Source organism: Grus americana, chromosome 15 (assembly GCF_028858705.1).
Source record: "Grus americana isolate bGruAme1 chromosome 15, bGruAme1.mat, whole genome shotgun sequence".
NCBI lineage: Eukaryota > Metazoa > Chordata > Aves > Gruiformes > Gruidae > Grus > Grus americana.
Window position 1 is genome coordinate 11,642,065 of NC_072866.1, and position 24,202 is coordinate 11,666,266.

At 50.0% G+C, this 24,202-nt stretch overlaps 1 protein-coding gene across 8 annotated transcripts in view; it reads left to right on the forward strand.

The window, feature by feature from the left end:
- TNRC18 (trinucleotide repeat containing 18) overlaps positions 1–24,112 on the forward strand; it is a 58,516-nt gene extending 34,404 nt beyond the window's left edge. For 5 of the 8 annotated variants that reach the window (XM_054842708.1, XM_054842711.1, XM_054842714.1 and 2 more), the window contains 14 exons: positions 1,655–1,936; positions 8,950–9,189; positions 11,559–12,001; positions 12,805–12,969; positions 13,834–13,975; positions 14,443–14,560; positions 14,843–14,918; positions 15,297–15,405; positions 16,226–16,342; positions 16,620–16,784; positions 17,322–18,616; positions 18,964–19,200; positions 19,674–19,748; positions 20,311–24,112. In XM_054842708.1, coding sequence (XP_054698683.1) covers positions 1,655–1,936; positions 8,950–9,189; positions 11,559–12,001; positions 12,805–12,969; positions 13,834–13,975; positions 14,443–14,560; positions 14,843–14,918; positions 15,297–15,405; positions 16,226–16,342; positions 16,620–16,784; positions 17,322–18,616; positions 18,964–19,200; positions 19,674–19,748; positions 20,311–20,517 — 3,671 coding nt within the window. In that variant the 3' untranslated portion in view covers positions 20,518–24,112. The remainder of the gene's footprint in view (positions 1–1,654; positions 1,937–8,949; positions 9,190–11,558; positions 12,002–12,804; positions 12,970–13,833; positions 13,976–14,442; positions 14,561–14,842; positions 14,919–15,296; positions 15,406–16,225; positions 16,343–16,619; positions 16,785–17,321; positions 18,617–18,963; positions 19,201–19,673; positions 19,749–20,310) is intronic. The other 3 variants (XM_054842709.1, XM_054842712.1, XM_054842713.1) reach the window with 2 other exon arrangements.
- Positions 24,113–24,202: the final 90 nt, after the last annotated feature.

Sequence of the window (24,202 nt, forward strand, 5' to 3'; positions counted from 1 at the left end):
CCACTGGTCTTGAACAAAGCCTTTGGCTGGTTGTACTATACACATCACCCAACAGTTCTGCTCTTAAATGGGCTTCACTCCCAAGGACAGACGCATGGCTCCTAGACTGGGAGCTCTGGAGCTAATGGGGAGAGGAGGCACAGGCTCTTGCTGGAGCAAAAAGCCTTGGCTCGTGGCAGAGGGAACTTCTGCAGTGCCTTGGCACTTGGTACCCTGGTTTCGTGAACAAAACCTCCCTCCTAGACTTAAGGGAGCTGCTGTTTCACGCCTCTCCTCTCCAGCGAGTCTCCTGGTATAGAAATGTGCCCCTTTGTCACACGAATCTCAGCACAGGTGGATTGTTGTCAGTGAGGAACCTACTCTGAAACGGCTCGGCTTTGGCGCGTGGTTTTTCAGCTGTGTGCAGGTTCAAGAAAGGGGCTTTAGTCTGTCATTTGGTCACTCAGGCGTGATGGATTTGGGGAGGCAGGTCGAGCATATGGCAGCACCTCTCATTACTGGTGGGCTGCTCTTGTGGAGGAGGAGAAGCAGGACTGACGCCAAGTCCTTCTGCCTCCTAACCTCTTGGTTTTCTAGCTGGAGTCCTGAAAACCTTGGGCATAGATCCAAAGGGCGAGCTGAGCATCCTGTTCCCACAGATTTTAACAGAAGTCAGATGCCCAAAATCATTTGCGTATTTGGGCTCTGAACCTTCTAAACTTGCTATCCCTTGTTCCTTCATCTCCACAACCAATGCAATGGAGGTGGGGAGCGATGCCCGACCTGGGCTGACACTGCAGAACATCTGCTGCTGCTCACAGGCTGGAATGGTCCCCGCCACAATGTCCGTAATGTTGTGGAGCTGACGATGCGTTCGTGAGCCAGGAGGTGACAATTCATACCCGCTTTTATTGTGTCCAGGGGTACCATATACTTCTCGTTCCACTCATCAGATGCCGGAGGGGACTGCTGGATAACATCTCACCGCCCATGGGGCTTGGTGGCTTTGTAAAGCTGCAGTTCATAGACCTAGGAGCGGCTTGGTCCCTGCTTCATTTCAGTGTTCTTTGTATTGCACACTGCAGAGTGTCTGGGGTGGGTGGCACGGTTGGAGTTAGACATTTGGAGTTAGACACGTTGCCTGCTTTGGCAGTTGGGCTCGCTCCTGCTTCCCGTGTCAGAAACCCTCTGGGAGAGCTGGTTTGTGTAGAAAAGGAGATTTAGGTCAGAGTGTTGAACATAACCGTGGTTAAGACTAATTCAGGTTGATGGTCCAGGTGTTGGCATTGCTGTGCCTTTGGTGGACATCTTCATAGTGGAAACGTCTGCCTCAGTTTTCTGCTCCTGAGCTAAAACCACTCCTTGGATCTTGTCTTAAGGAAGGACAGGAGTCTTGTGGCCTAGGAGGAGAGTGTCTATTTCTGACCGAAAGAAGGAAATACCTATTTCTGTGTTTATTTGGCTCCCACTTCTTGAGCCTGAGACTTGTGGTGATAGAAGGATCTGGCGGTGGGGGACATGGCAGCACATGGCCCCTCCTGCAGCTATTTTACCCTCCTGGTTTACAGCCTTTTCACAAAGAAAGTCACCAAAGCGCCTCCCAGAAAAACCCACTCAAAAAACCCCAAACCTCCATTCTTTGATGTAACGCTCTTCCCACCCGCTTTGACCACAGATACGGACTCGGAGGAGGAGGAGGAGGGATCCCTGAGGGACGAGTGGCCGGCGCAGCCCCCGTCTGCCCCCAAGCCGCGGCCGCCTGGTCTCTACAGCACGGCGGCCAGGAAGGGCAGCCGGGCGGCCGGTGGCCCCAAGGTGGCCCCCCGCAGCGCGGCGGCCGGGCGGCCGCTGAAGCCGAAGGCAGCGGCGGGCCGAAAGCAGCCCTTCTGCCTGCTGCTGCGGGAGGCCGAGGCAGGATCTTCCTTCAGCGACTCCTCGGAGGACTCGTTCGATCAAGGTTACTAGCTTATAGCAAACGCAACCCCAAATGCACCCCTCCGCCATGTCTGTGTGGGAGCGGGCGGGGCGGGGGGGCTAGAGCAAGCAAGGGGCCTGGCCGGCTGGGGTCAGCCATTTTGATGGTCGGAGCCAGGGTGGCCATCTTTGTTCTTGGCAGCGTAGCCTGCTTTATCAGCCCGACATTTATTTTTTATCCTTTTTGTACCTGTATCATTGTGATATTATTACTGGCTGGCTCTTTTAGAGCTCTTATATCAACTGGGTTTTAGTGTCCACCTCTCCCTGCTTTCCTGTTCCCTTTCTCCCTTCAGTTTTTCCCTCACTTTCTTCCTTGCTGCCACCACCACCATTATATTATTATTACTACTTTTACTATTATTTTATTTCTTATTATTTTATTTTGGCATGGGCCTTGTAGAGGTTTGGAAGGAGGTTTTTTTTGGTCTTTTTTAATTGCTTTCCTTTTTTTTTCTTTTATCTTTTACTTTTTCCTTTTTTTTTAATACCGGGATACTGTTGTGTGGCCGTGTGACTTGATGTTTGTACTGCGATTTGGTATACCAAGCTTTATTAAACATATCGAGTTCATTTTTAACTAAACCTGTGTACCTTGTCTCTCTTGCTGTGTCTCTTATCAGGCGATTAGGTTGCCGCTTCACTTCATCCTGCTCTGCATCCCCCTCCTGCTCCCACTCCCCATGAGTAGAACTGGAATTAACCTAGTCTGGGGTACTCTCTATTATTCAAATATCCCTCTGCCTTTGTCCAGATAAAGCCTAGGCTTTTCCCTCCCAACCCCTTTGATTTCATTTTTATTTTGTTCACCCAGTGTTGTTTTGTTGAGGTTTTTTTTCAGCTTGTTTCCTCTGTTGATAGACTCTCTTGAGGCAGGCAGATAAACGTGGAGGCACTTGCTCCTCGTTGCTGCTGCAGGAGGGTGCTGGGTGTAAGGTCCCCATTATTTAACTGCCAGAAATTTTTCTTTTTCACTTTTTAAATTGTATACAGTGAGTTTTTGTGTCTCTTTTTGTGTGGTAATATTTTTTCAGATGCCCAGATGTAACCCATGGTGTTCAAGGATGTGGCAATTACTGCATTAAATTTGACTCTGCAGTTTCCCTTCCTCACCCTCACCCCAATTTTTTTCTTGCAGCTTTTTTTTTTTTTGTCAGCCTGTCATTAGTACTTCAGTGGGAAAAGAGATTACTTGAGACTTTTCCTCCAGAGACACAAGGGGTTTCTGTTTTAGAGCGCACTTATTAAATAATAATTATGGAGAAAGGTCATTTTAATGAGCCCTTGGCTCCCAAAAGAAAGTAGCTCATCTGGGCTGAATGCTAAGCGAGAGCATCCCCAGTTGTTATCATCTACCTTACATGGCAGATCTGGATGTAGTGCAGCAAAAGCTTTTTAGTATTTCACACTGCTCAGACGGCTGCTAATTGAAAATGGGGCTGGATAGTTTTGCTTTTGTTTTGTTTTTCTTATTTTTTTGATGTTAATCTCTCCATGCACCTGTTTGTTTTTTATTCCATCCAAACCCAACCTCCAAAGAAAGATAATTTAAGCTAAAAAAAAAAAACATAGCAGAAAGATACAGAATGCTGATTTGGTTTGATGTGGCTCTGGGCTGGACCCACCAATGCATTTCAAAGAAAACCCAAAAGACAGAAATACATGTTTCAAAAAAAAAAAATTCTTTAGAGAATTCAAAAAGTTCTGGGGATCGTGGATTTTATGTAAGTGTGAGATTGCCACATTTCCATGAAGAGTCTGTGTTAACTTCCATTCTTCCCTTCCCTGTTCCTTCCTGCATCTTTTCTTTGTTTATTTTGCTGCTGTTGGAAATTTTGAGGATATCAATCCCTTCTAGGTGCCAAGTTCTTGAGGGTTTTTTGGGTTTGCTTTTTGGTTTTGCTCCAGGTAAGCAGATAGGTAACTTGTCCCTAATTGGCTTTGTCTATTTTTCAAGTAACCTGTCTGCTTTAAAAAAACCCAACAACTAAAATCCCAGTTTTATGGGATGAAGTCTGGGGTGGGGAGGGGATATGGGAGGAGGTTGGGCAATCTGGAACAAATGGGGAAAGGCATTGTAAATCCCTCTGGGGTGTCATTTAATGGTGGGGAAACCAAAGATGCAAAACCTCCTGGGGTGGGAGGTGGGCATGGAGGGGGAGGCGGGGAGGGATTATTGATTACAGTTTTGTTTTTTTCTGCAAATGATTTTTTTTTGGTTGTTCTTTCTCAGAAGCATTACTTGAAGGGATATTTGGGTAATAGGGTTTCTAATGGCTTTCCCTGATACTAAACCGATTAATAACCTCAGCTTTTCTAGAAGTGCTCGCTTTCTCCTTGCAGCTGCTTGACCAACCCTTTCACCCCTGCCCCTATCCATGATGCTTTGAATGTCTGTGTCGGTCTCTTGCATTTGCTCTCACGCTGCACTAAAGAAGCAAAGTGGTTGGCTGGTTGTAGGGCAGACACTTCTCAGCGAGGGTCACTAGCCATGAACCTGAACCTTGACCATTGTTATGTAGGTAGGCAAAATAACTTTTCTTTATGTCATCTGTCAGCCTCAGATGTTTCGATGTTACCTCCATGAATAATGACACGTAGCTCTTTGCATTCTCTTGGTTATTTTAATTTTGAAGATGATTGCTGTCCATTTTTGACTTTCCTCTGTCCATGAAGAATCTTGCATGGAAGATTGGCTTGTGTGTATGTGTTCGAGGACTCCAGAAATGCTTTACCATTTACAGACCTTCTTTCGGAGAACCCCTTATCCCAGCGAAGGGAAGGATTTGCAGATGGGTCCGAGATGAGAAGTCACGGCGCTGCCTGCAAAGGCTCTGCCACTGTCCTTAAAGGTTTCTGGCCCATGATGCAGACTGTCCTACTATCAGGGTAATTGGCTGGTCATGGCCCTGCCTGTATCTATGTCAGAGGTAGGAGTAGCTGCAGGAAGACCTGTTATCATCTGGTTTGAGATAGAAGAGATAGGGACACTTGCTTTCTTGCACACCAAGCACCACGTTGCCATTCTGATAACGAGCAAAACTTGCGGGTTTTCATCCAGTGACCTTGGAGAGGAAACTGCTAATGTGGGCCAAAGCCACAGGGGACCTTTGAAAACCATCAGATAGGTAATACCATGAGCTTTCTGAGGCTGAAGGCCAGTACTTCCTCCTCCTCAATACTCTGTTTTCCTTGAAAAATTACCAAGAAATTAGTACTAAGAAATTACTACCTTCTTCCCCGCTCTCCGTTCCCTGACTTGGAGGATGATTTTATCTCAATGAAAAAAACAAAACAGTAAGGGTTAACCTGTTCCCTAAACAGTCATTCCCATGTGATAGTTGTAATATTTTTAATTTTAAAGTACTTCTGGAGTCAGCAGCACAGCACATATGGGGGTGGGGGGAAATCTTCCAATGATGAGAATTGGCTTGTTTCACCAAAAAAAAAAAGGTACAATCTTAAATTGGACATTCAAAAATAAGTAACTTCCAGAATTTGGACAGATCACACAAATCAGATGTCAATGACCCAGTAGCTGTCTAAAGTCTGCCTGTACTTAGCCTGCTTTGTATGCTGTAGGCCTGCTTGGTGTTATGAGAAAATCATGCTATTTTTTTTACAATGTGAAATGACTCTTTTAAGTGTGTGTTTTTACTCCCCCCTTCCCAAGCCTTTCCTCTCCACATCCCCCTCAATCCATCTTGTTACATCAGTCTTTAAAAACCTAATTGCTTAACAAATTTCTGTTCATCATTAACAAATCTTCATTTACTGCTCTCCTACAGTGAAATACCACGGCAGCTTAGCTGTTAAAAGCAATGAGAAAGTTCAGTGTTTTTAATTGGGTTTGGTTTTTAATTTAATGCAGGTACAGATTTTAGAAAAAAAATCTTCTTTTGGCTGTTCTATCTGGCATCAGTAGCATTTAAATATGAATTTATTGTTTGTTTTGGCAGTAGAGTTGTATGTACATGTGTGGTTGCGTGTGTGGGTATATACACACATATACATGCTCTTAAAAATGTCAAATAGAAAAGATATTTTTAAGTTTGAATATTTTTTCCTTCACCCTTGCTTAGTGTTAACAGAACTACCGTTGAAGGAAAAAATGATTTTTTTAAATATCTTTTTCCCCATTGTTAACTAAAAATCACCTTTTCAGGAGAAAAAATTGAGGCTTCAATTGTGTTAAGGCATCTGTGCATACTTCGTTTTAAGCCCACGCATAATTTGGGTACAGTAGGAGTAAAACTCCTGCTTCAGATTAAATGCAGTCTCCCCAAGAAGCTGTGCAGATGGCCATAGAGCACCAGCAGCTTATTTGCCACCATGACCATAAATTTGGGGTCTTAGTTTAGAAGCGTGTGGGTTTGGCGCAGAGTCCCAAATGTGTTCTTTTTGTTTCATTTGTTAGTTTTTGTCCCTTGGAAAATGAGGAGCCGGGATTGTGCTGTGCATGTAAAGCGGAGGTAGCAAGATCTGCCCTCGCCATGAGAGGTGGAGGAGGATAGATCTGTGCTGTGAATGTATTAAAATGTGTTTATTTTCAGGCTGAAAATTGAATCTCATGCAGATAAAAAGATCAGTGTTTTGGTAAAAATGCTGACAAGAGACTTATCTTCAGTTGTCTTTCCATAGTGTGACACTGTATAGTTGAAAGAGGTTAGAATAACTGCCAGGTACATTATTGTATCGTACGTTTTCTATAGTGTGAGTAATAGCCACTTTCATCCTGGCTTTTAAATCTGTTTTACCTTGGTGCATTTGAAATACCGTAGCTGCTGGATACCTGTGTGCCCTCGCACGTGCAGGGTCTCTAAGTGCCAAAGGAGTGGTGCTGCCCGTGCTTGGCACAGCCCCTGGGCAGTCGGCGCGGCTAAGCCAAGGGTGCTGTAGGGGATTCGCGTGGGACAGGTTGTGGAGGGATTTTCCTGCAAACTTTCCCCTCTTTTGGCCTGTTTTCCTCCCCAGCTGCTCAGTGAGCAGCTCTCTGCTCAGCCAGCTCTCTAGGTCTGGCATGAGGGGCTGTACAGGTTGATTTTTTTTTTCTCTTTTTTTCTGGTTTTGCTGAGAATTACTGAATTTTGGAGCCAAGTGGGATGCGTGGAGAGGGTCTCAATACCCCATGGTGTGTTGAACTCAGGCACGGTTTTGCTTCTTTTCAGGCAGGTGGTTTCTGCGTCTCAGAATAGCAGAGTTCATCTGGATTTGTTTTTCTTTTGGCAAAATGTGGTAGAAAAACAGCAGTTGTGCCCCCTTTTCTGGTAGGGGAAGGAATCTGATCCTAATTTGCTGCGGATTTTTTTTTTTTTTTTTTTTTTTTGCATGTGGTTTTTGTGTAAGGAGTGAGCAGGGCTGTAGATTTCTTGGTATTTATTGCAGGACTGTAGGTTTAGTAGCATTTTTATATCACAAGGAACAAATCTGAGCAACTGAAAGGGCGAAGGGATTTTTATGCAGTGAAAAATTAATATTCTGTGACTATCTGATGTATGCTATGGAGAAAAGCTCTCCTTGTTGAAAATAATAATAATAAAAAAATAGCTGGCCATTACTTCAGTTGATAAAATGCAAGGATGAGAACACTGGTTTTTGATATTCTTGTTATTCTGATGTCATGGAAAAATAATCCAAAGTGGAAAAATAACACTTATGTTATTGTATTTTTTTTGAACAACCAAGTGTTGAGGACGTTTTTATCTATCCCGGAGGGCATACGTGAAAAGAAAAGGATTTTCATGTTCATTCCAGCTCATTTTGAAGGGATCTGGTTTCTCATTTGGCTGGCTTTCAGACGCAGGGATAGCGGCTGGTGGGGAGCTGGTGAGTGGGCTCAGGCAGGGAGAGCAGGGCTCCTGCTAGCGGTGGAAATTCTCCAGCAACCTTGATGATCCTACTTAAGCCCTCAATTTCAAGAGAAATGAAATATCTTTTCCAGACCCACTTTTTGCAGTTAAATATGTATATATATGTGCTCCTATATGTGTGTGTATATGTATGCGTGTGGTGTTTGTGCATTTGTGTAGTGACTCTCGCTCACCAGCACTAACTGGATGAGATGCTGTTAAAATTAATTGCCTTTGAGCTGATGGCAGACTCTTGGGAAGTGCTGTAGGAAGGGAAAGGTGCCACTCTCAGAGCATCTACCCCCAAAATACCTGCTGTGTGCACACCGTAAAGGAAAATCCCAGCCCACTGCTCTCTGTGGGTGTCAGCTGAGGCAGGCAGTAAGGCTGATTTCTTTGCCAAAATTAGATTTTGGGCTGTGGGCAGCTCTTCCTGCCTGTGCTGAGCTGGGCTTTCCTAGGCTGAGCTGTAGAGAGGGAAACGAAGGGCACGGAGAGTTTTGAGGCAGAGCGTTTAAACACTCCTCCTTGTCTCCAACACTACCTACGCTTTCCCCCCTTATGCATTCCAAATCCATTGCTTTCAAATTATTATTTCCCTCCCTCCCTTTGCATTTTTGCCTCCTGCCCCTTCTCCTCTCTGTGTCCTCCTTGCCTCCCACCATGGCACAGGCTGATCTCTGGTATTCCCCTCCCATGCTGATCTCTGATTCTGATTACGCTAATGGATTTCATTATGGAGGGAGAGGTGGTGGGCGGGAGGGGAATCCCACAGCTCTGAGGTTGGGATTTTCAAAGGAATTAAGCTTTTAATTCCTCCTGAAAGCTGCAGGGAAAGGGTGCATGGCGTCCTTTTCAAATCTCTGCCAACACCCTGCTCTTCCCTCCCTCGCCTTGAATGGGTCCTCTTTGCCATACCCTGTATTGCTGTGTCCTTCAGGGGTGGTGGTAGGCAGGGTGATAGTGGCTATATGGCTGCAAAGACGTGTGTGTCCATGGCCAACATCATCTGGCTCAGCTCATGGGTGGCTCAGTGCTGCTTACATGAGCACTGAGCAGCAGGAGAGTTTATCGGTTTGGGGTGGAAGTGTGGCCGATGCACAACTCCATGAGGTTTGTAATGGGCTCCCTCTTTTCTGCGTGCTAGATTCTAGCTCAGAGGAAGAGGAAGAGGAGGACGAAGAGGAAGAGGAGGAAGCAGAGGACTATGGGATGGATGGCACTGACAGGCTTTCATCGCCTGCCCTCGATGAGAGCGGCTTGGGCCTTCTAGCAAGGTTTGCCGCCAGCGCGATGCCCAGCCCCATCGTTCCCCCTCCACTTTCCATCATCCAGCTAGAAGCCAAGCAGAAGGCGAAAAAGAAGGAGGAGCGGCAGAGCCTGATGGGTGAGTTGTGTGGTTAGGGTTGGTGCCATGAGGGACAAGGTAGAAGGTTCAGGAGGTCCTACAGTGCTGCAAGAGAGCAGGTTGTCACCCAGACACTGTCTTGCCTTTTCTTTGCGTTTGACTGCTTGGTGCTGATGCTGAAGGCAGGGTCAATTGCCTGGCAAGAAAACAAGAACCAGTCATGGGTATGGCAGGTTTAGCAGCTGCAACCATGGCTTCCCTAGGTGCAGTTGCCTGTGGCTTCCTCAAAGTTTCCTCTTTTCCTCCCTGGTGAACCCTGAACAAGTCACGCTGCAAAGGCAAGTGATGGGATACTGTGTCCCCTTGGACAGAGTGCTGAAGGCAGTGAAGTGCTTTTACATTTTAGGGAAGGAAGCATGTGCTACATGCAGCTGATCTTAGATACCCAGGAGAAGCAGAGATACCCGAGCAGAAGAAAAACCCCTTCAATGAGCCCATCCCATCAGCTTCCTCATAGAAACTGGCCAGCGAGACTTGAAACAAGCATTCCTTCCTCTGCTCACACATTTGCAGTGCCAGACCCTGCGTTTCTGTACCCGTCTCTCAGTTTCAGTGTGTTGCACATTATTGGCAGTTTCATTTCTTCCCCTCCCTGTGCCCTGCTGCACAAGTGCCTGTTGGTGACATTCTTCCTGGTCAGACAGATCTATATGAGCTCCGTTTATAAATTCTCTATTAATATTTATTAAGTGGTAATGGAATTTATAGCATGCTTCAGAATGGAAAATGATGTCTTCCTTGGGAGCCCGGCTTGTTTTAGCACTGTTTCTAAGCTGTATTAGGCTTTTGCCAACTTGTTCCAACAGCCTCTGTTAAGAATTTATTGTCTTGTAACCTGCCCTCCTTGAAACTGGAAGCATCTAGAAATTGTCTCATGGGCAGTAAGAGAGAAGAAGGGGTGTTGTAATTTCCAGTGGGTTTTTCATTTTGAGCCTTGCTGGCTTTGATTTTGACAGGCTTGCTCTTTTCCTGCTCATGCTGCTGCTGTCTCAGGGGAAGAGGTTTGGGTAGAAGATGAGAGCAGGTTCCTGCAGACTGAATTTACCCAGGAAAGTGAGCATAGTTGAGAGAGAAGGGCTGAGAGAAGATGCTCTCCATGCTTGTGCCTTGTACGTTTTCATTTACCCATGTGAATGTTGTTCGGTCGTGTACGTCCTTTCTCAAGGGTCTTTTGCAAGCAGTGGTTATCACAGCAGGGATCGTTCACTGTTTGCACTTGAGAAGAGATTCTGCCAAGCAAGACCTGATTTCAGACCTTGGTCTGAAGGCAAGAGTCATGCAGATGTGTGTGCAGAGAGGGCAGATCCACAGCAGGTTGGAGGAGGATACAAGAGAGACCTTTGGCTGATGTTTTTTTTTGGAGAGGGAGAACCAGATTCTGCTGATGTTTCTACACATCTTCAGAGGTGCTGTGCCATCCTATGAGGTCCAGTGCCCTGGGAAACTAATGGATTTAGAAAATCTGGGCTCAGTCTCTTGTTCCAACATAGACTTACTGCATGACCTTGGCAAGTTTCTTCCTGGTTCTTTGTATCCCTCTGATGGCACAGTGCCTTTGCAGCCACAGTGTTTTGCCTACCTCCTGCCCATGTTGCTGTGTGTGTAGATCCTGCTTCAGTTTTCTTTCTGTCCCTGGAAACATATGATCTTGCTCTCCTTCTGGAGAGAGAAACAGACTGAAGGTGGTGAACATCTTGGCATTACTACAACATTTCAGGCCTCTGGGTACTGCTGTGCCCATGATGCTGAGCGGAGGCCAATGTGAGGGGATTTCCATTTGCCACAGACAAAAGATCATTTACCTCTCTTGACTTTAAAGGCGATTACCTGAGCCAATAAAAAGATCTGTGGTGTCTGATGGCCAATGGGAAAAAATAAACTTGAAAACTGGGTTTATTCAATTCGTTAAAGAGATCGTTCTCCTGAAACGAAGGTGAGATTGGAGAGGACTCCCACCGGGAGGGGAGGAAGGCTTAGCTTGTGGGGTTTGTGCTTTACTTCAGCCAAGCAACTCCTTTTTGTGGAGGAGCAAATGTTAGAGTTTCTTATTTCTTCAGAGCTTCCCTACAGGGTTTTGGTTGTAGGAGAAGGGAGAAAATGGAGGCAGGGAACACACTGAACCACACCGCCTGAATGGGTGGGCTCTGGTTTGGGGCAGGGGAGACTTATTTTCAGGGAAGTCACTGTTTCATGGGGCAGAAATGGAGATCTGAGGGATGTGGGGATTGGGAAGGGGAACAAGCAAGGCTCTGTTGAACAGGCACGGCATCTCCCATGGAGCCCAAAAGCTTCCAGCAGGACATTGCTCAGCCAGGGCTTTGACTGATGGTTAAATCCTTTGCACCTAGGGACAGAGTTTGAATACACCGACTCAGAGAGTGAGATCAAGATCAGGAAGAAGTCACCCTCAGGGCTGCTGCGGGGAAAGAAGGGGCCACTGGAGGCAAGCAGCATCCCGCAAAGCCAGGCCCCCAGCAGCCTCGACTCCGGATCTGGGAGTGCTGACAAGGCCAAGCTCGGGTCTGAGAAAGGCCGCAAGCTGAAGAAATTCAAGTCCCCCAAGGACTTGAGCTTTGAATTTGGGCTGGAGGCCAGCGATGATGACCTGTGGAACCGGCGCCGGAGTGAGCGGATCTTCCTCCATGACGCCACCATGTCCTCGGCCATGCTGACCCCCGCAGCGCCTGCCAGCTCTACTCCTGTCTCCAAGCCTGCGCGCTGTGGCAAGGGGGCACCCATGAGCCCCAAAAAGGAGGGCAGCAAGGGGAAGGAGAGGAAGGAACTAAGCAAGGTGAGGAATGTGCTGGCAGAATTGGTGTGGGACCCTTGGGAGGTGAGGGGAGGGCAATTAACTCTGCTAGGGCAGGGGAGAGTTGAGTCTTGTCTCACTGGCTGCCCCAGTGCTGTTTGACTGCTCCTTGTCACCCCTGCCAGTCCCACATACACCCTGAGGAGCTGTCAGGTTTGGATCTGACTCGCAGGGAGTAAAAGCCTGTTGTGTTTGAACAGGGCAGGTTACTTGTGTCACCCTCCATGTCTCAAATCCATCCTGCTTGGATTGGCCAGAGTGGACATCATGCATTAAAACATGTCAGAAATCTCTCTCCCACTCTCTGAGCTGTGCCCCCCATGCTGCCTTTTAAGGATGTTCACCTTTTATATGGCGTCTTCTGAGGGCTGTCCCTGGCTGGTGTGGGCCGTGATCTCTGGGTTGCTGCCTCCTTGTCTTGGCTGAAAGCTTGACTCCCTCCGCCTCCAGTTCAGTTCATGGCAGCGTTATGGAGGAGCACTGATTATGGGGAGAGTTAGACAAGTTACTTGTGACATGAGGCCAGCTGGGATCTTCTTGGAGCTCTTTGGGGGAAGGTTTGATGGGCAGGAATTGCTCTCCAGGGTAATGAAAAGCTCTTCCCAAAATGTGTGAAGTCTGAAAGCAGAGCTGGGAGATGTAGGATGTGGTGTGGTCAGTGAACTAACTGCTGGTTGAATGTCATCCTACCTGTGCTCAGCCTGCTTTGCTCCGTCTTTCCCCTCTCCCTGGGCCCAGATCTTTACCAATACTGTCTTTACTGATGGGAGTGTTTTTATTTTTAGCAGCGGAAGAAGGGTAAAGAAACACCCTGCTGCTCCTCCTCCTCGTCCATGTCTCCTCCTGGCATCCCTAGCTCCCCATCTGATGTTCGTGTCAGCCTGGCTAGTGCCCTGGGCTCCACCAAGAAGAGCAAAGCCAAAGTGAAAGCCAAGGAGGTGAAAAAAGAGGTGAGAGGCTGGTTCTAGTCTGGGTGAACTGGAGGGTTGCTGGCAGAGCCCTGCTCTTTTTCTGGGCTGTTGCAACGTGAGGCAGGGAAAACAGACATGCAGGTTTTGCTGGGTTTGTTACGGGCAAAATGCTGTTTTGAGTAGCCTAAAATCCAAGGAAGACTTATCAGGTAGAACCTGCTGCTACCATCTGGTGTTTATTTGACTTCATTCTTCAAATTAGTGAGCAGTCAGAACTTTCTTTAAGGTGGCCACGAGGTGGAGGAGAGCTTTCATGGATAGCAAGGACCATGGAGATGGTGATGGAGTTGTCCTGCTCAGCACTGGGCGAGCCAGGTCACCACTGGTTTCTGCTCCATTGCTGTAGCCTGTCTTCTCTCATAATACACATTACTGTGTCTTCTCACGTGATTTCTGAGTGTAATGCTTATGGTCTCTGTGTAACAGCAGGAAATGGATCGTGGGGCTTTCAGAAGAAATCAGAGCAGTGCCTGCTGCCCATTTAGTGAAGACAGGGTCTCAGGAAACTGTGCAGAGAGATGGTGAAGGCAGAGCAGAGCTACAGCTGTCTGCTCCACAGCATCTCTCCTAACCTCCAGAAGTAAGATGTGGCTAGGATGTGTTAAGTAGCTTTTGGTCAGCTGTCAATGATGCTTGGGAATAAACCCAGAAAAACAAAGATCTTTGTTCAACCAAAAAGCAAGTTTGGGTACACCCACTTAACTCTCTGTGTGATTAATGTTGCTGAGGATGGAGACGAGTTTGTCCCAATATCCTCAGGTTATTTGTTGCTGGAGGAAGGTGAGATGGGATCAAACTGTTGCCTGTTGTCATCCTGCTGATATGCTGCTTGCTCTCCTGCAGAACCGAGGGAAAGGAGGAGCTGTCAGCAAGCTCATGGAGAGCATGGCAGCAGAGGAGGATTTTGAACCCAACCAAGACAGCAGCTTCTCAGAGGATGAGAACATCCCACTGAGCATGCTGGTCGAGCGACCACCCACACCAGGTGAGCACAGGAGGGGCCGGGGGGGCTAATTGTAAAGGTAGAGGGACTGGGCAAGTTTCCCATGGCTGCTTGGAGGAGCACTATACAGCTTTCACGTGTTCCTCATCTAAAGCTACAAGTCCTTGAGGTGGAGGTACCACTTTTCCAGTCAATTTGGCTTGCCAAAAACAAGCCTTATCAGAGTGGCCTGCTGTGACATCTAGATGAAGCCCAGTCTCTGAGCTGCCCTGTTTTCATTTACTGGTATATTATTATTACCAAGAGAGGGAACTTTTTATTATTGCCAAGAGGGAAAAATTTTCCTCTGCCAGGAGCTAGCCAGAGAGAGATGGCCCTTTCTGCAAAGGGCTCACTGGCCTTTTCCTGGGGGAGGGAGATGCTGGGAGTATGAGGTTTCCTTCTCCCCTTGCAGTGGCTTTTTCACATATGGTGCTCTCTAATCCCCATCTTGCTCCAACACCTCACAGCTCCCCGCTCCTGCATAATTGACAAGGATGAGCTGAAAGACGGTCTGCGTGTCCTCATCCCCATGGATGACAAGCTGCTCTATGCTGGGCACGTCAAGACGGTGCATTCACCAGACATGTGAGTTGAGGGACTACTGTATCCACCTGGGCTCTGCCAGTGAGCGGGGATGTAGCTGATGCAGGGATCGATTTGGGGGTTGTGTAGAGCTGACTGGAGAGAGACTGACAGAGTCTGGCGGGGAGGGAAGGAGAGTCCACTCTGGTTTATCTGCACTGAGGAGAATCCAATTGCCTCTCATTAAATGCTCTCAACTAAACTGGTGGTAGGGCTCAGCGAGGTGTTAGCTGATCAGTGTGATGTCTTCCATGTGCCATGTCTGACCAGGCCTTTGTGTTTTAGATACCGTGTGGTGGTGGAAGGTGAGAGAGGAAACCGTCCCCACATTTATTGCCTGGAGCAGCTCTTGCAGGAAGCGGTATGTGAGGCCAAAGGGTGCCTATCCTTGGTGCCTGAGCCCTGTTTTGGGGTGGAGGAGGCTAGCTGGAAGCTTCCCCTTTCCCCAGCTGGGGCTCCAGGGATGCCCTGGTCCTGCCTCTGTTGCCAGTCTGGACAGAGCTCCCCTTGGTGTGGGTCACTGCTCCATGGCTGAGCTCCCCCACTGGCAGTGGGCAGTAGGCTTGTATGCCAGCAGGGATAGTCCTTCACACTGCCCTGTGAGCAGACAGGAGACCATTTCCCAGCAGGGAAACTGTCCCTTGTCTTCTCCAGAGCTGCTTCACTACACGCCAAGTGTGGTGGGATGGTCTGTGCTGGTGCCAAGTGTCAGTAATTGGCTTCCTCTTGCCCCGAGCAGATCATCGATGTGAAACCACCTTCAGTGCGATTCCTGCCCGAGGGCACGAGGATTGCAGCCTACTGGAGCCAGCAGTACCGCTGCCTCTACCCAGGGACAGTTGTCCGAGGTAAGGCTGCCCTGGATGCTCTGCACTGTGAACCAGGGATGTCTCAGTCCTATGTGTCCTGAGGGATGTCAGGCTTCTCTGGGGAAGCCCTGAGTTCTGCTGTGAGTGTCCTGGAGGTCAGAGCCTGGCCTGTTCCTCTCTGCCGGGTCATGCCCAACTCCATCATGATGCTGGTTTAGTAACATCCTGTTGGTCCAGGAGACGTGCTCTCGAAGGAAGAGGTATGAGTAATTCCTGTGCAACATGCTCTAGGCGTTCCTGCTCTAGCAGGGGGGTTGGACTAGATGATCTCTGGAGGTTCCATCCAACCCGTACCGATCTGTGAATCTGTGAATTTAGGAGCTTAAAATATCAGAGAAGTTCAACACACTTCAAAAAGTCAGAATTAACTCCAGGGAGGGTGGGAACACAGCTTATTTCTCTTGGAGAGAAGCTGAAAAGCAACAGCTTGTGATTGCTGAGTAGTTACAAAATGCAGGTCAAAAAAAAAATACTGCAGTGAAAACAGAGAAGTGAATTTCTGCAAGAATAGAGGGAAATAGGGGAAAGAGGTGGGGATTCAAACTGGTTGTTAATGTTCTGGAGCAATGTTGTTGACTGGGAAATTTTACACTGGGTGGGCAGGTGTAGTATTATCCGGGACTTTCCATTGCAGAGCAAGCCTTCTGTCCTCTCCCTGCACAGCCTAGGAAAGGTGGGGACATGATGCTTTGGAACTGGTGCAAGATCCCTGTCTTCTCCCATGTCCCCACTTCCCTGACGAGGGATTTGTACTCTTATGTTTGTCCCTAATCCCGTCTTCTGCTCTCCCAACCCACAGGAGCCCTGGATCTGGAGGAAGATGGTGATCTCATCACAGTAGAGTTTGATGATGGGGACACGGGACGTATCCCACTGTCTCATATTCGGCTTCTCCCACCTGACTACAAGATCCAGTGTGAGTCTTGCTGTTCAGTTTTTTGCATGACACTTCCCACTATGAAATGTAGGGAGTTTCAGGACACCTGCCTCTGAGATTTTGGGCTGAGTTCATAGACTTTCAATCACAAAGATTGCACCATCAATTATGGCCATGCAGAGCCGAGGTGGGATATAACCCATAGGGAAGAAGGCCCAGTCTGTATTGCAGAATCGGTAGGGATATATTCCCCGTGTTGCATCTCTGTTTTATGTGTTATTTGACTGCATTTGACCATCTCTTTCACCTGTTCCAGGTGCTGAGCCTTCCCCGGCCCTTTTGGTGCCCAGCACCAAGCGCCGTAGCCGTAAATCCAGCAAAGACACTGGAGAAGGAAAAGAGGGAGCTACGCTGGGGTCAGAGGAGCCCGTGTCGAAGGGCAAAGGGCGAGGGAGAAAGCCAAGCATCAAGGTGAAAGCTGGTAGGTTGTCACCACTGCCAGACCTGGAGTTGAGAGAGTCGTTGCACGGTTCCTCACCACTCTCCCCAAGTTAGAGCTATTGCTTGAGGAAAGATTTGGAGGGAAGTGGATGCACTGCTTGAATGCAGAGCATCCATACATCAGCTGGTTCTGCTGTGGCTACAGTTTGCAGGAGGCTGGCTCAGAAGCTGGCCTGCGCTGCGAGAGCCTCCTTCTGTCAGTCGGTGCTGCAGAACGGGGTTCCTTTTTCAGCTGAGCATCTCAGCAGCCATCAGTACAGCCAAAGATGCAGCAGATCTGGTTACCCTGCAGTTGAAGCAGCATTGCTGGGCATTGCCCATCAGCTGCTCATGGGCGCAGGCCAGGCTGATTAGTCAGGCTGTTCAGTGAGCAGGGAGGACCTGTGCCTCTTTGGGGTGTCGGGAAAAAGTCACCCTTGGCCGTAGACCAGTCAGCATTGATGTCTGGTTGTGTCTGAGGTAATAGTGCCCATCTGGATGGATACCATCATGCCTTTGTGTTTCTTCCCCTGTGCAGAAGAGGCCGCCTTACCAGAAGAGAAGGATCAGGTTGAGTCTTCACCTGTTACCTCTTCAGTCCCGGAGAAGCCAGCTTGCTTGGCCAAGCCAACCATGAAGGGGTCACGAAAATCACAACCACTGCCGACTGGAGGCTCTCCTGCCCCCACAGAGGAAAAGCGGTCAAAAGCCAGCAAAATGAAGATCTCCACTAAGCTGCATAGCCCCCCACAACCCACTTACCAGCCTGCTGTGTTTGGCAGCATCCTCAGCACAGAGCCCTACAGCGACCTCCCAGGGACGCTGGCGGCCTTTGGCTCCAGTGATGCTTCAGCGTCAAAAGCCAAGACCAAGAAAGGGCGGCCCACAGAAGAGACACAGGAGTTTGGCACCATGGCCAAGGCTCAGAGAAAGCATGACAATGAAATTCTGATCAAGCTGGACCATGAGGGTGTGATGTCTCCAAAGACAAAGAAGATGAAGGAGGCGATGAGGATGCTGGAGGACTCGAACCTGGTCAGTCGCAGAGACGGCAAGAGCCTCTTGGGGCTGGGCTATTCCCCTGCAGTGGGTGTGGAGGGCAAGCAGAAATCTTCCCGAGCCAAAGCAGCTGAGGGAGACCCTTCCCCTGCCAGCTTCGGAGGAAAGTTTGATGGCTCAGCAGAGAGCCTCACTGCTTCAAAGGACCAGGAAGAAAAGGCAACAGCTCCAGCAGCTATGGAGGAGTCTGAGAGCAACAGCAGCGACAGCAGCTCGGAGTCAGAGGGAGAAGAGGAGGCTGAGAAGAACCGAGGGGAAGCCCAGGACAGCAGCTCGGCGAGCTCAAGAGCATCCACCCCTCTCTCTTCCTCCAACTCCTCCTCCTCTTCCTCTTCTAGCAGCAGCTCCTCTTCCTCCTCCTCTTCCTCCTCTTCCTCAGCCTCATCAACCTCTTCTTCATCAAGCTCCAGCTCTTCTTCTTCCTCCACTACAGATGAAGACTCCTCCTGTAGCTCTGATGACGAAGTAGCTGAGGCCCAGCCAAGTTCCTCAGTGCAGCAAACCCTCCCACCCAAGCAAACCAAGCAGGCAGGGAAATCCCGCGCGTCCTCCCACCCCCAGAACCAGAAACAGCCGGCGCAGCAGCCGGTGCAACAGCCGGCACCGCAGCAGAGCGGCAACAAGAGCAGGCCCAAAAAGCGTGAGGGCATCCACCTGCCCACCACCAAGGAGCTGGCCAAGCGCCAGCGACTGCCGTCGGTGGAGAACAGGCCCAAGATTGCTGCTTTCCTCCCTGCGCGGCAGCTGTGGAAGTGGTTTGGGAAACCCACACAGGTAAATGGAGCCTCTCCCACCACTCCATAGTGCTCTGTGCTGGCATTTGCCTTTTGGTGCCTCTTACCCATGTCCTTTCCCTTCCCCTGGAGTGGTGAAACTCTGCTGGCCTGGTGTGTTCCCAGCCAGGGTCTCCAGTTTGCAAGGAGTTTGGGGTTGGCCTTCACTGTGACTGGGGGGGCTGTCCCGCACGGCTTGTCCCTCTGCCCCGTTTCCTCTGGGGATGCCTGTGGACACTGTGGATCTGCCGACAGCGAAGGGTGGGATGTGGGACAGGGCAAACAGTGGTGGGTGAGGGAAGCCTAGGTGATCCCTGGCTGCTCACCTGTGTGGTCCTCTCGTGGCAGAGACGAGGAATGAAAGGCAAGGCCAGGAAGCTCTTCTACAAGGCCATCGTCCGGGGCAAGGAGATAATCCGCATTGGAGACTGCGCGGTCTTCCTCTCAGCCGGCCGCCCCAACCTGCCCTACATTGGCCGGATCCAGAGCATGTGGGAGTCGTGGGGGAACAACATGGTAGTCCGAGTCAAATGGTTTTATCACCCAGAAGAAACCAACCCTGGGAAGAAACTCAACGAAGGCAAGGTAGGCTGGCCGCCTTCGCCGAGAGGGCTGCAAAGCTGCCTGTTCCCTTTTGTTTCCATGGATGAGGAAAACACCCATGGCCCAGTTTGTTACTGACACTGTAATGGGGGTGACCCCATTATTTCATGTTGGGGGGCTGCCTGTTGTGTGGGCAAGCCTGGTGTTTACCCCTTGAGCAGAGGAAGGGTGGGTTTTACCATACTGGGAAATAAAGGCTTTTGTGTTGATCCAAAAAGAGCTGGATCAAGTCTTCTTACAGTGTAAAAATGACTGGCCTGGTGCTCAGAAACACCAAATTTTGCACAGATGCGCAGCGTGGTTTCCAGTGGCTCTTAGTATTTATTACCAGTGGCTGTGGATGGGCATTGAGGTTGTGAAGGCACATGTGGTGGGCAGGAGGTGACAGCATGGAAAACCAACTAATTACCTGCTTTTCATTTCTGTTTTCTCTTTCCTCTTCCTGTTGGGCACAGCGCTGGGATCAGAAATCCGGCAGGAGTCTGTCCACAGCTTTGCAGGCATCCAACCAGAGGAAGGACTTTATGGAGGTTGGTGAGGTTGGGGCAGGGCTGGGAGGGGATGCTAGGGACGCCATAACAAATGCTGCTGGGGAAATGTTCCCTGAAATTCTCTGGCACTTGCTGTTTGCCTCAGCTGCTGAGTCGGCAGTGCCCAGAACTTTGGATGGGTGTTTCTGGAGGGTGGGAGTAGCTGCAGGTGCTGGTTGTTGAGAGGAACAGAGGGCTGGTATCTAGCACCCATCTTTGCATTTGCGTCCTTGAAGTGAGGATGACAACTCCTGGCCTCCATATTGCCCTGTCTGTGTGCTCGGCAGCTGTGGCGTTGCCATCGGTGGGAGCTGAGTGAGAGCGAGGGCTCAGGTTTAGTGTGCTGGGCAGATTGTGTCCACGCTGCTCGTGGGCCGTGCAGATTCCCAGTGTCCCTGCCCTGGGCTGGCAGTGGGGATGAGTGGGAGTTTTGCTTGAGAGTGAGCACAAGCCCTGGCCAGTCGTGATGGGTGTTTTTCCTGCATATTGATGATGATGCTGTAAATGCTGTGAGATATAATTGCTCCTTTTCTTTCCGTCTCTTTCCGTTCCTGTAATGCAGCGAGCCCTCTACCAGTCCTCTCACGTGGATGAAAACGATGTCCAGACCATCTCACACAAGTGTCTTGTTGTTGGTCTGGATCAATATGAGCAGATGCTAAAGACAAAGAAATACCAAGACAGTGAGGACCTCTACTACCTTGCAGGGACCTACGAGCCCACGACGGGCATGATCTTCAACACTGACGGGGTCCCTGTCATCTGCTGACCGCCCAGGGGACACGTGCCACCCCCTGGGAAGGGATGGGACAAACCTGAGGACGTGCCTGTTCAGACGACATGATTGTTTCTTTCAATGCTCATGACTTCTGTGTCACACTACAGACAGGAGAGCGCGAGAGACACGAGGAGGAAGGAGAGGGCTGAAGAAAGGGGTTGGGGAAGCAGTTACAGGACTTGAGGGAGATGCCGTTGGGGGGTGGTGGTGGTTCTTGAACCCCAAGGCTCTTCTGGAAGTGGCTTTAAGTAAGGTGACATTTGACCAACTTCTCCCTTCCTCCTTTTGGTCCAAGAAAGCACATGGGTCTCGTGATCATTTCACCAGCGGGACCCCCGGCAAGAGGGATCCCTTTTGTGTCATTTGCCCCCATCAGTAACTTGGAAGCCGCCTGTACGTGGAAGGACACCTGCTAGCCTTCTGCGTATGCTCCTCTCCGTCCTTATATTCCCTTTCCTGCTTAGTTTCGCATGACCCTTTAGGAAGGACAGGGTGAAAGAGAAAGGAGATGAGTCTCTCTCAGCGCCTCGTCTCGATCCTCTCAGCGCCTTTTTGCGGTTCCCTTTCCCTGGAGGCCCCTGGCTGGCAGCGTGGAGCACGAGGGGGCAGAGCTGGCCCCAGCACGGAGATGGCAGAAGAGATTCTCCAGGCTGGGAGGAGCCGAGTGGAAGATGAGCCGACATCCAGTCTTGGGTGCTGCCTTCCCACTCCCTTGAACAAACAGTCTGAACCCACCTTCCCCGTCCATCTGCATCCCTCCTGCCCTGGAAGGGTGCTGGGGGGAGCAAACGCATGGCCAGGGGGTGACATTGGCGAACAAAGAACTCGTCTTGGAGCATGCAGTGAAGGGAGGCAGGGAAAGACTGGGAAAAGCTGCTGCTCAGTGCTTGGAGCAGAGGAGACCACAGGCCGTTGGATTTTGCCATCCCTCGCCCAGCTTTACCCTCCATGCCTTGCCTGAGCAGAGATGTGGAGCTGCTGGGAAGCCCTCACCCCCTTGTTTGAAGGGAGCGGGCGTAGAGCGTGAAGCCCGGCCATGCCTGCCTGTGGCATTTCTGCAGCCAGAGCCCCACTGCCACCTTGGGCTCAGGGATGGGACCGTTCAGCCTGCTCCATCGATCCGGGCGACCTCCCCAGGCTCCAAGAGAGCCGCCACCATTGCTTCCTCCTCCCTCTGCGGCGCTGACCCACCGTCTCACTCCCGCTGGGCACACGCCGGACCTGTGGCATCACCGCTGCCACACCAGGGTTGCCCCCGGCTGGAGGGGACACGGGAGGAGAACCACGCAACGATGCAACATCCTTGCACTTAAAACACAAAAAAACCCTCCAAGAGACGCACTGATCTTTGCAACTACCGACTCGCACTACAGATTGCTAGGACGCGGAGCGGGGCCCGGCTCGGTCAGGAGTGATGGCCCAGGCTCCGGTGGGGAGATGCTCAAGACAAGGACAGATTGGAAACTATCCGCCCTGGTACCGGCTGCTTACCAGAGACCGGAGGCCGGGGCTTAGGGGAGAGGGATGCCCCTGCAAAGTTACCCCTCGTCCTTTAAATGAACCACATGGTGCTGAGCTCGTACCACCTCCACCCCGGGCCACCGGCGCCTCGGCGCGGCGGATAGTGACGGTTCTAGCCTGTACAGTTTTAATGTACCAAAAGACTCTTTAGCCCTCCTGTATTATAAGTCTTTAAATGGATTCAACTTTTTAATTATAAATATAAATATAAATATATATATATAAATATAAACTTTTTAAAACTGTGAAAAAAATTATGAAATTATAAAAAAAAAGAAAAAAAACAACGACAGAAATGAACACAGTCTGACGTTTAGAATATTATTTTTTATTTCCTGTTGGATTGTGATTGTAAATGATCTGGGAACAGGCACACCCCCCCCACGCTCAAAGTGTACTGTACTTCTAGAAGCAAATTGTGTGAGCATATTTTAAAGAGCGAGAGAGAGAGCGCGCGAGAGAGATTTTATGCTAATGTTAAATAGAAAGCACTTAAAACCCACTGCCTTCTATGGAACACAAGGATATTTCAGACAATCGAGAGGAAAGGAGAGCCAGGTTTTTGTCTTTTTTTTTTTGTTTTGTTTTGTTTATGTTTTGTTTAAAACAATTTTTTGGCATTCTGTTTGTTGGAGAACTCTGTGTGATCTTTTTTCATAAAAAAAAAAAATTAATTGAAAAAAAGCAATCCAATGAAGCATCTTTCTTTGTCTTGCTTGTCCTGACTGCAGGGTTTTTCTCCTCTTGGTAGGAACGGTCACTTTTTGGCTCAGTCCCTGCCTCGTGTTCAGGGAGAGACCCAGTGTAGGTGCCGCGTGGCTCTTTGGGGACACCCCGTCGGTCTGACAGTCCCCCTGCGGGGTGGCACCGACGGACGGGATGGGACCCCGGAGCGGAGGTCTCTGCTCGCTGGGGCCCCGGGGCAGGAGGCGCGAGTCCTTCGCCTGCGACTATGCTCCTGGCAACTCCGGTACCCCGAGCCCTGCAGGGATGAGGTGTTGAGGATGAACCGCTGGATTTGCTTTTTGGTGTCAGCTACATTTCACCCAGCCGGGGGCTCGGCAGGGCGAGACCCTCTGGTGTGGGTGAGGCTGGGTCGGGGGTGCCCCCCGCTCCCGCCAACTCCAGCCCCTGGGCTTCGCTTCCTTGGGAGGTGGCACCCACCGACTCCTGGCACAGCGAGGTGCAGCCGGTCCCAGAAACGCAGCAGCCTCTGGCGTCGGCACCTCCTCCAGATGATTTCTGCTCCACTCAGCCTGGGCTCTCTCCCACTTGCTGTCTGCAACGGTCTTGCACTTCAGCAGCAGTTTTCAGGCTGGCAGGGGTTCGATGGGACCCGGTGGCAAATCCAGCTGCCCCAGGTGACAGAGGGGACCCTGGAGCTGGGGAGCAGCACAAGGGGCACCCCCGAGACGCCACAGGACAGGCACGAGGCGTCACCCCCACATGTGTTTGCAAGCCCAGCCCGTTGCCAGCAGCTGAGTGCCTGCAGTGCCAGCGCCGTGACAGTGACAGCGACATGGCTAATGACCAGGCATCCTTGCAAAGACATTTACTCTGGTGCCAGCTTCATTTATGTCCCTTCCGATAAATCCTGAAGTTCTGCAGTTGCCCGCGGGTGGCATCTGCAGTGCTGTGGCCTCGAGACCGCAGTGGGGCAGACCCGCAGTGTGGGGTGAGGAGAGGCAAGATCCTGCCTCTCTCGCAGTCGGGGCGGCAAAAACAAGACACGACAGAAAAACTGTGTTGGGTTTGTTTGGTTTTTTGTTTTTGTTTTTGTTTTTTTTTCCAGCCAGCAGAAGTGAATTGACTCTTTTACACAGCGATTGGTGTATTTGGGGAGGGATCGTGATTTCAAGCCAGTCTCTCCCTAGGTGCAGGTGAAAACCTGCAGCACCATCAAGGAAAGCCGAGACCCACCTTCCCAGAGCCACCAGGGACTGAAGGAGCATTTCCTTCCTCTCTTGCTCCTCGTCTTCCTCACCAGCCCTCCATCAACCTTCTCCCCAGCGCTGGTCCTATTCCCTTTGGGTTTTGGCAGTATTTTCTTCCTCCTGGCAATGGCTTGGCTCAAACAGAAGACCCCCCCACCCCCCCACCCCCCCCGACCCCCCTTCCACCAGAGAGCTGCACGTTGCTGATGGGAAGCCCCCCC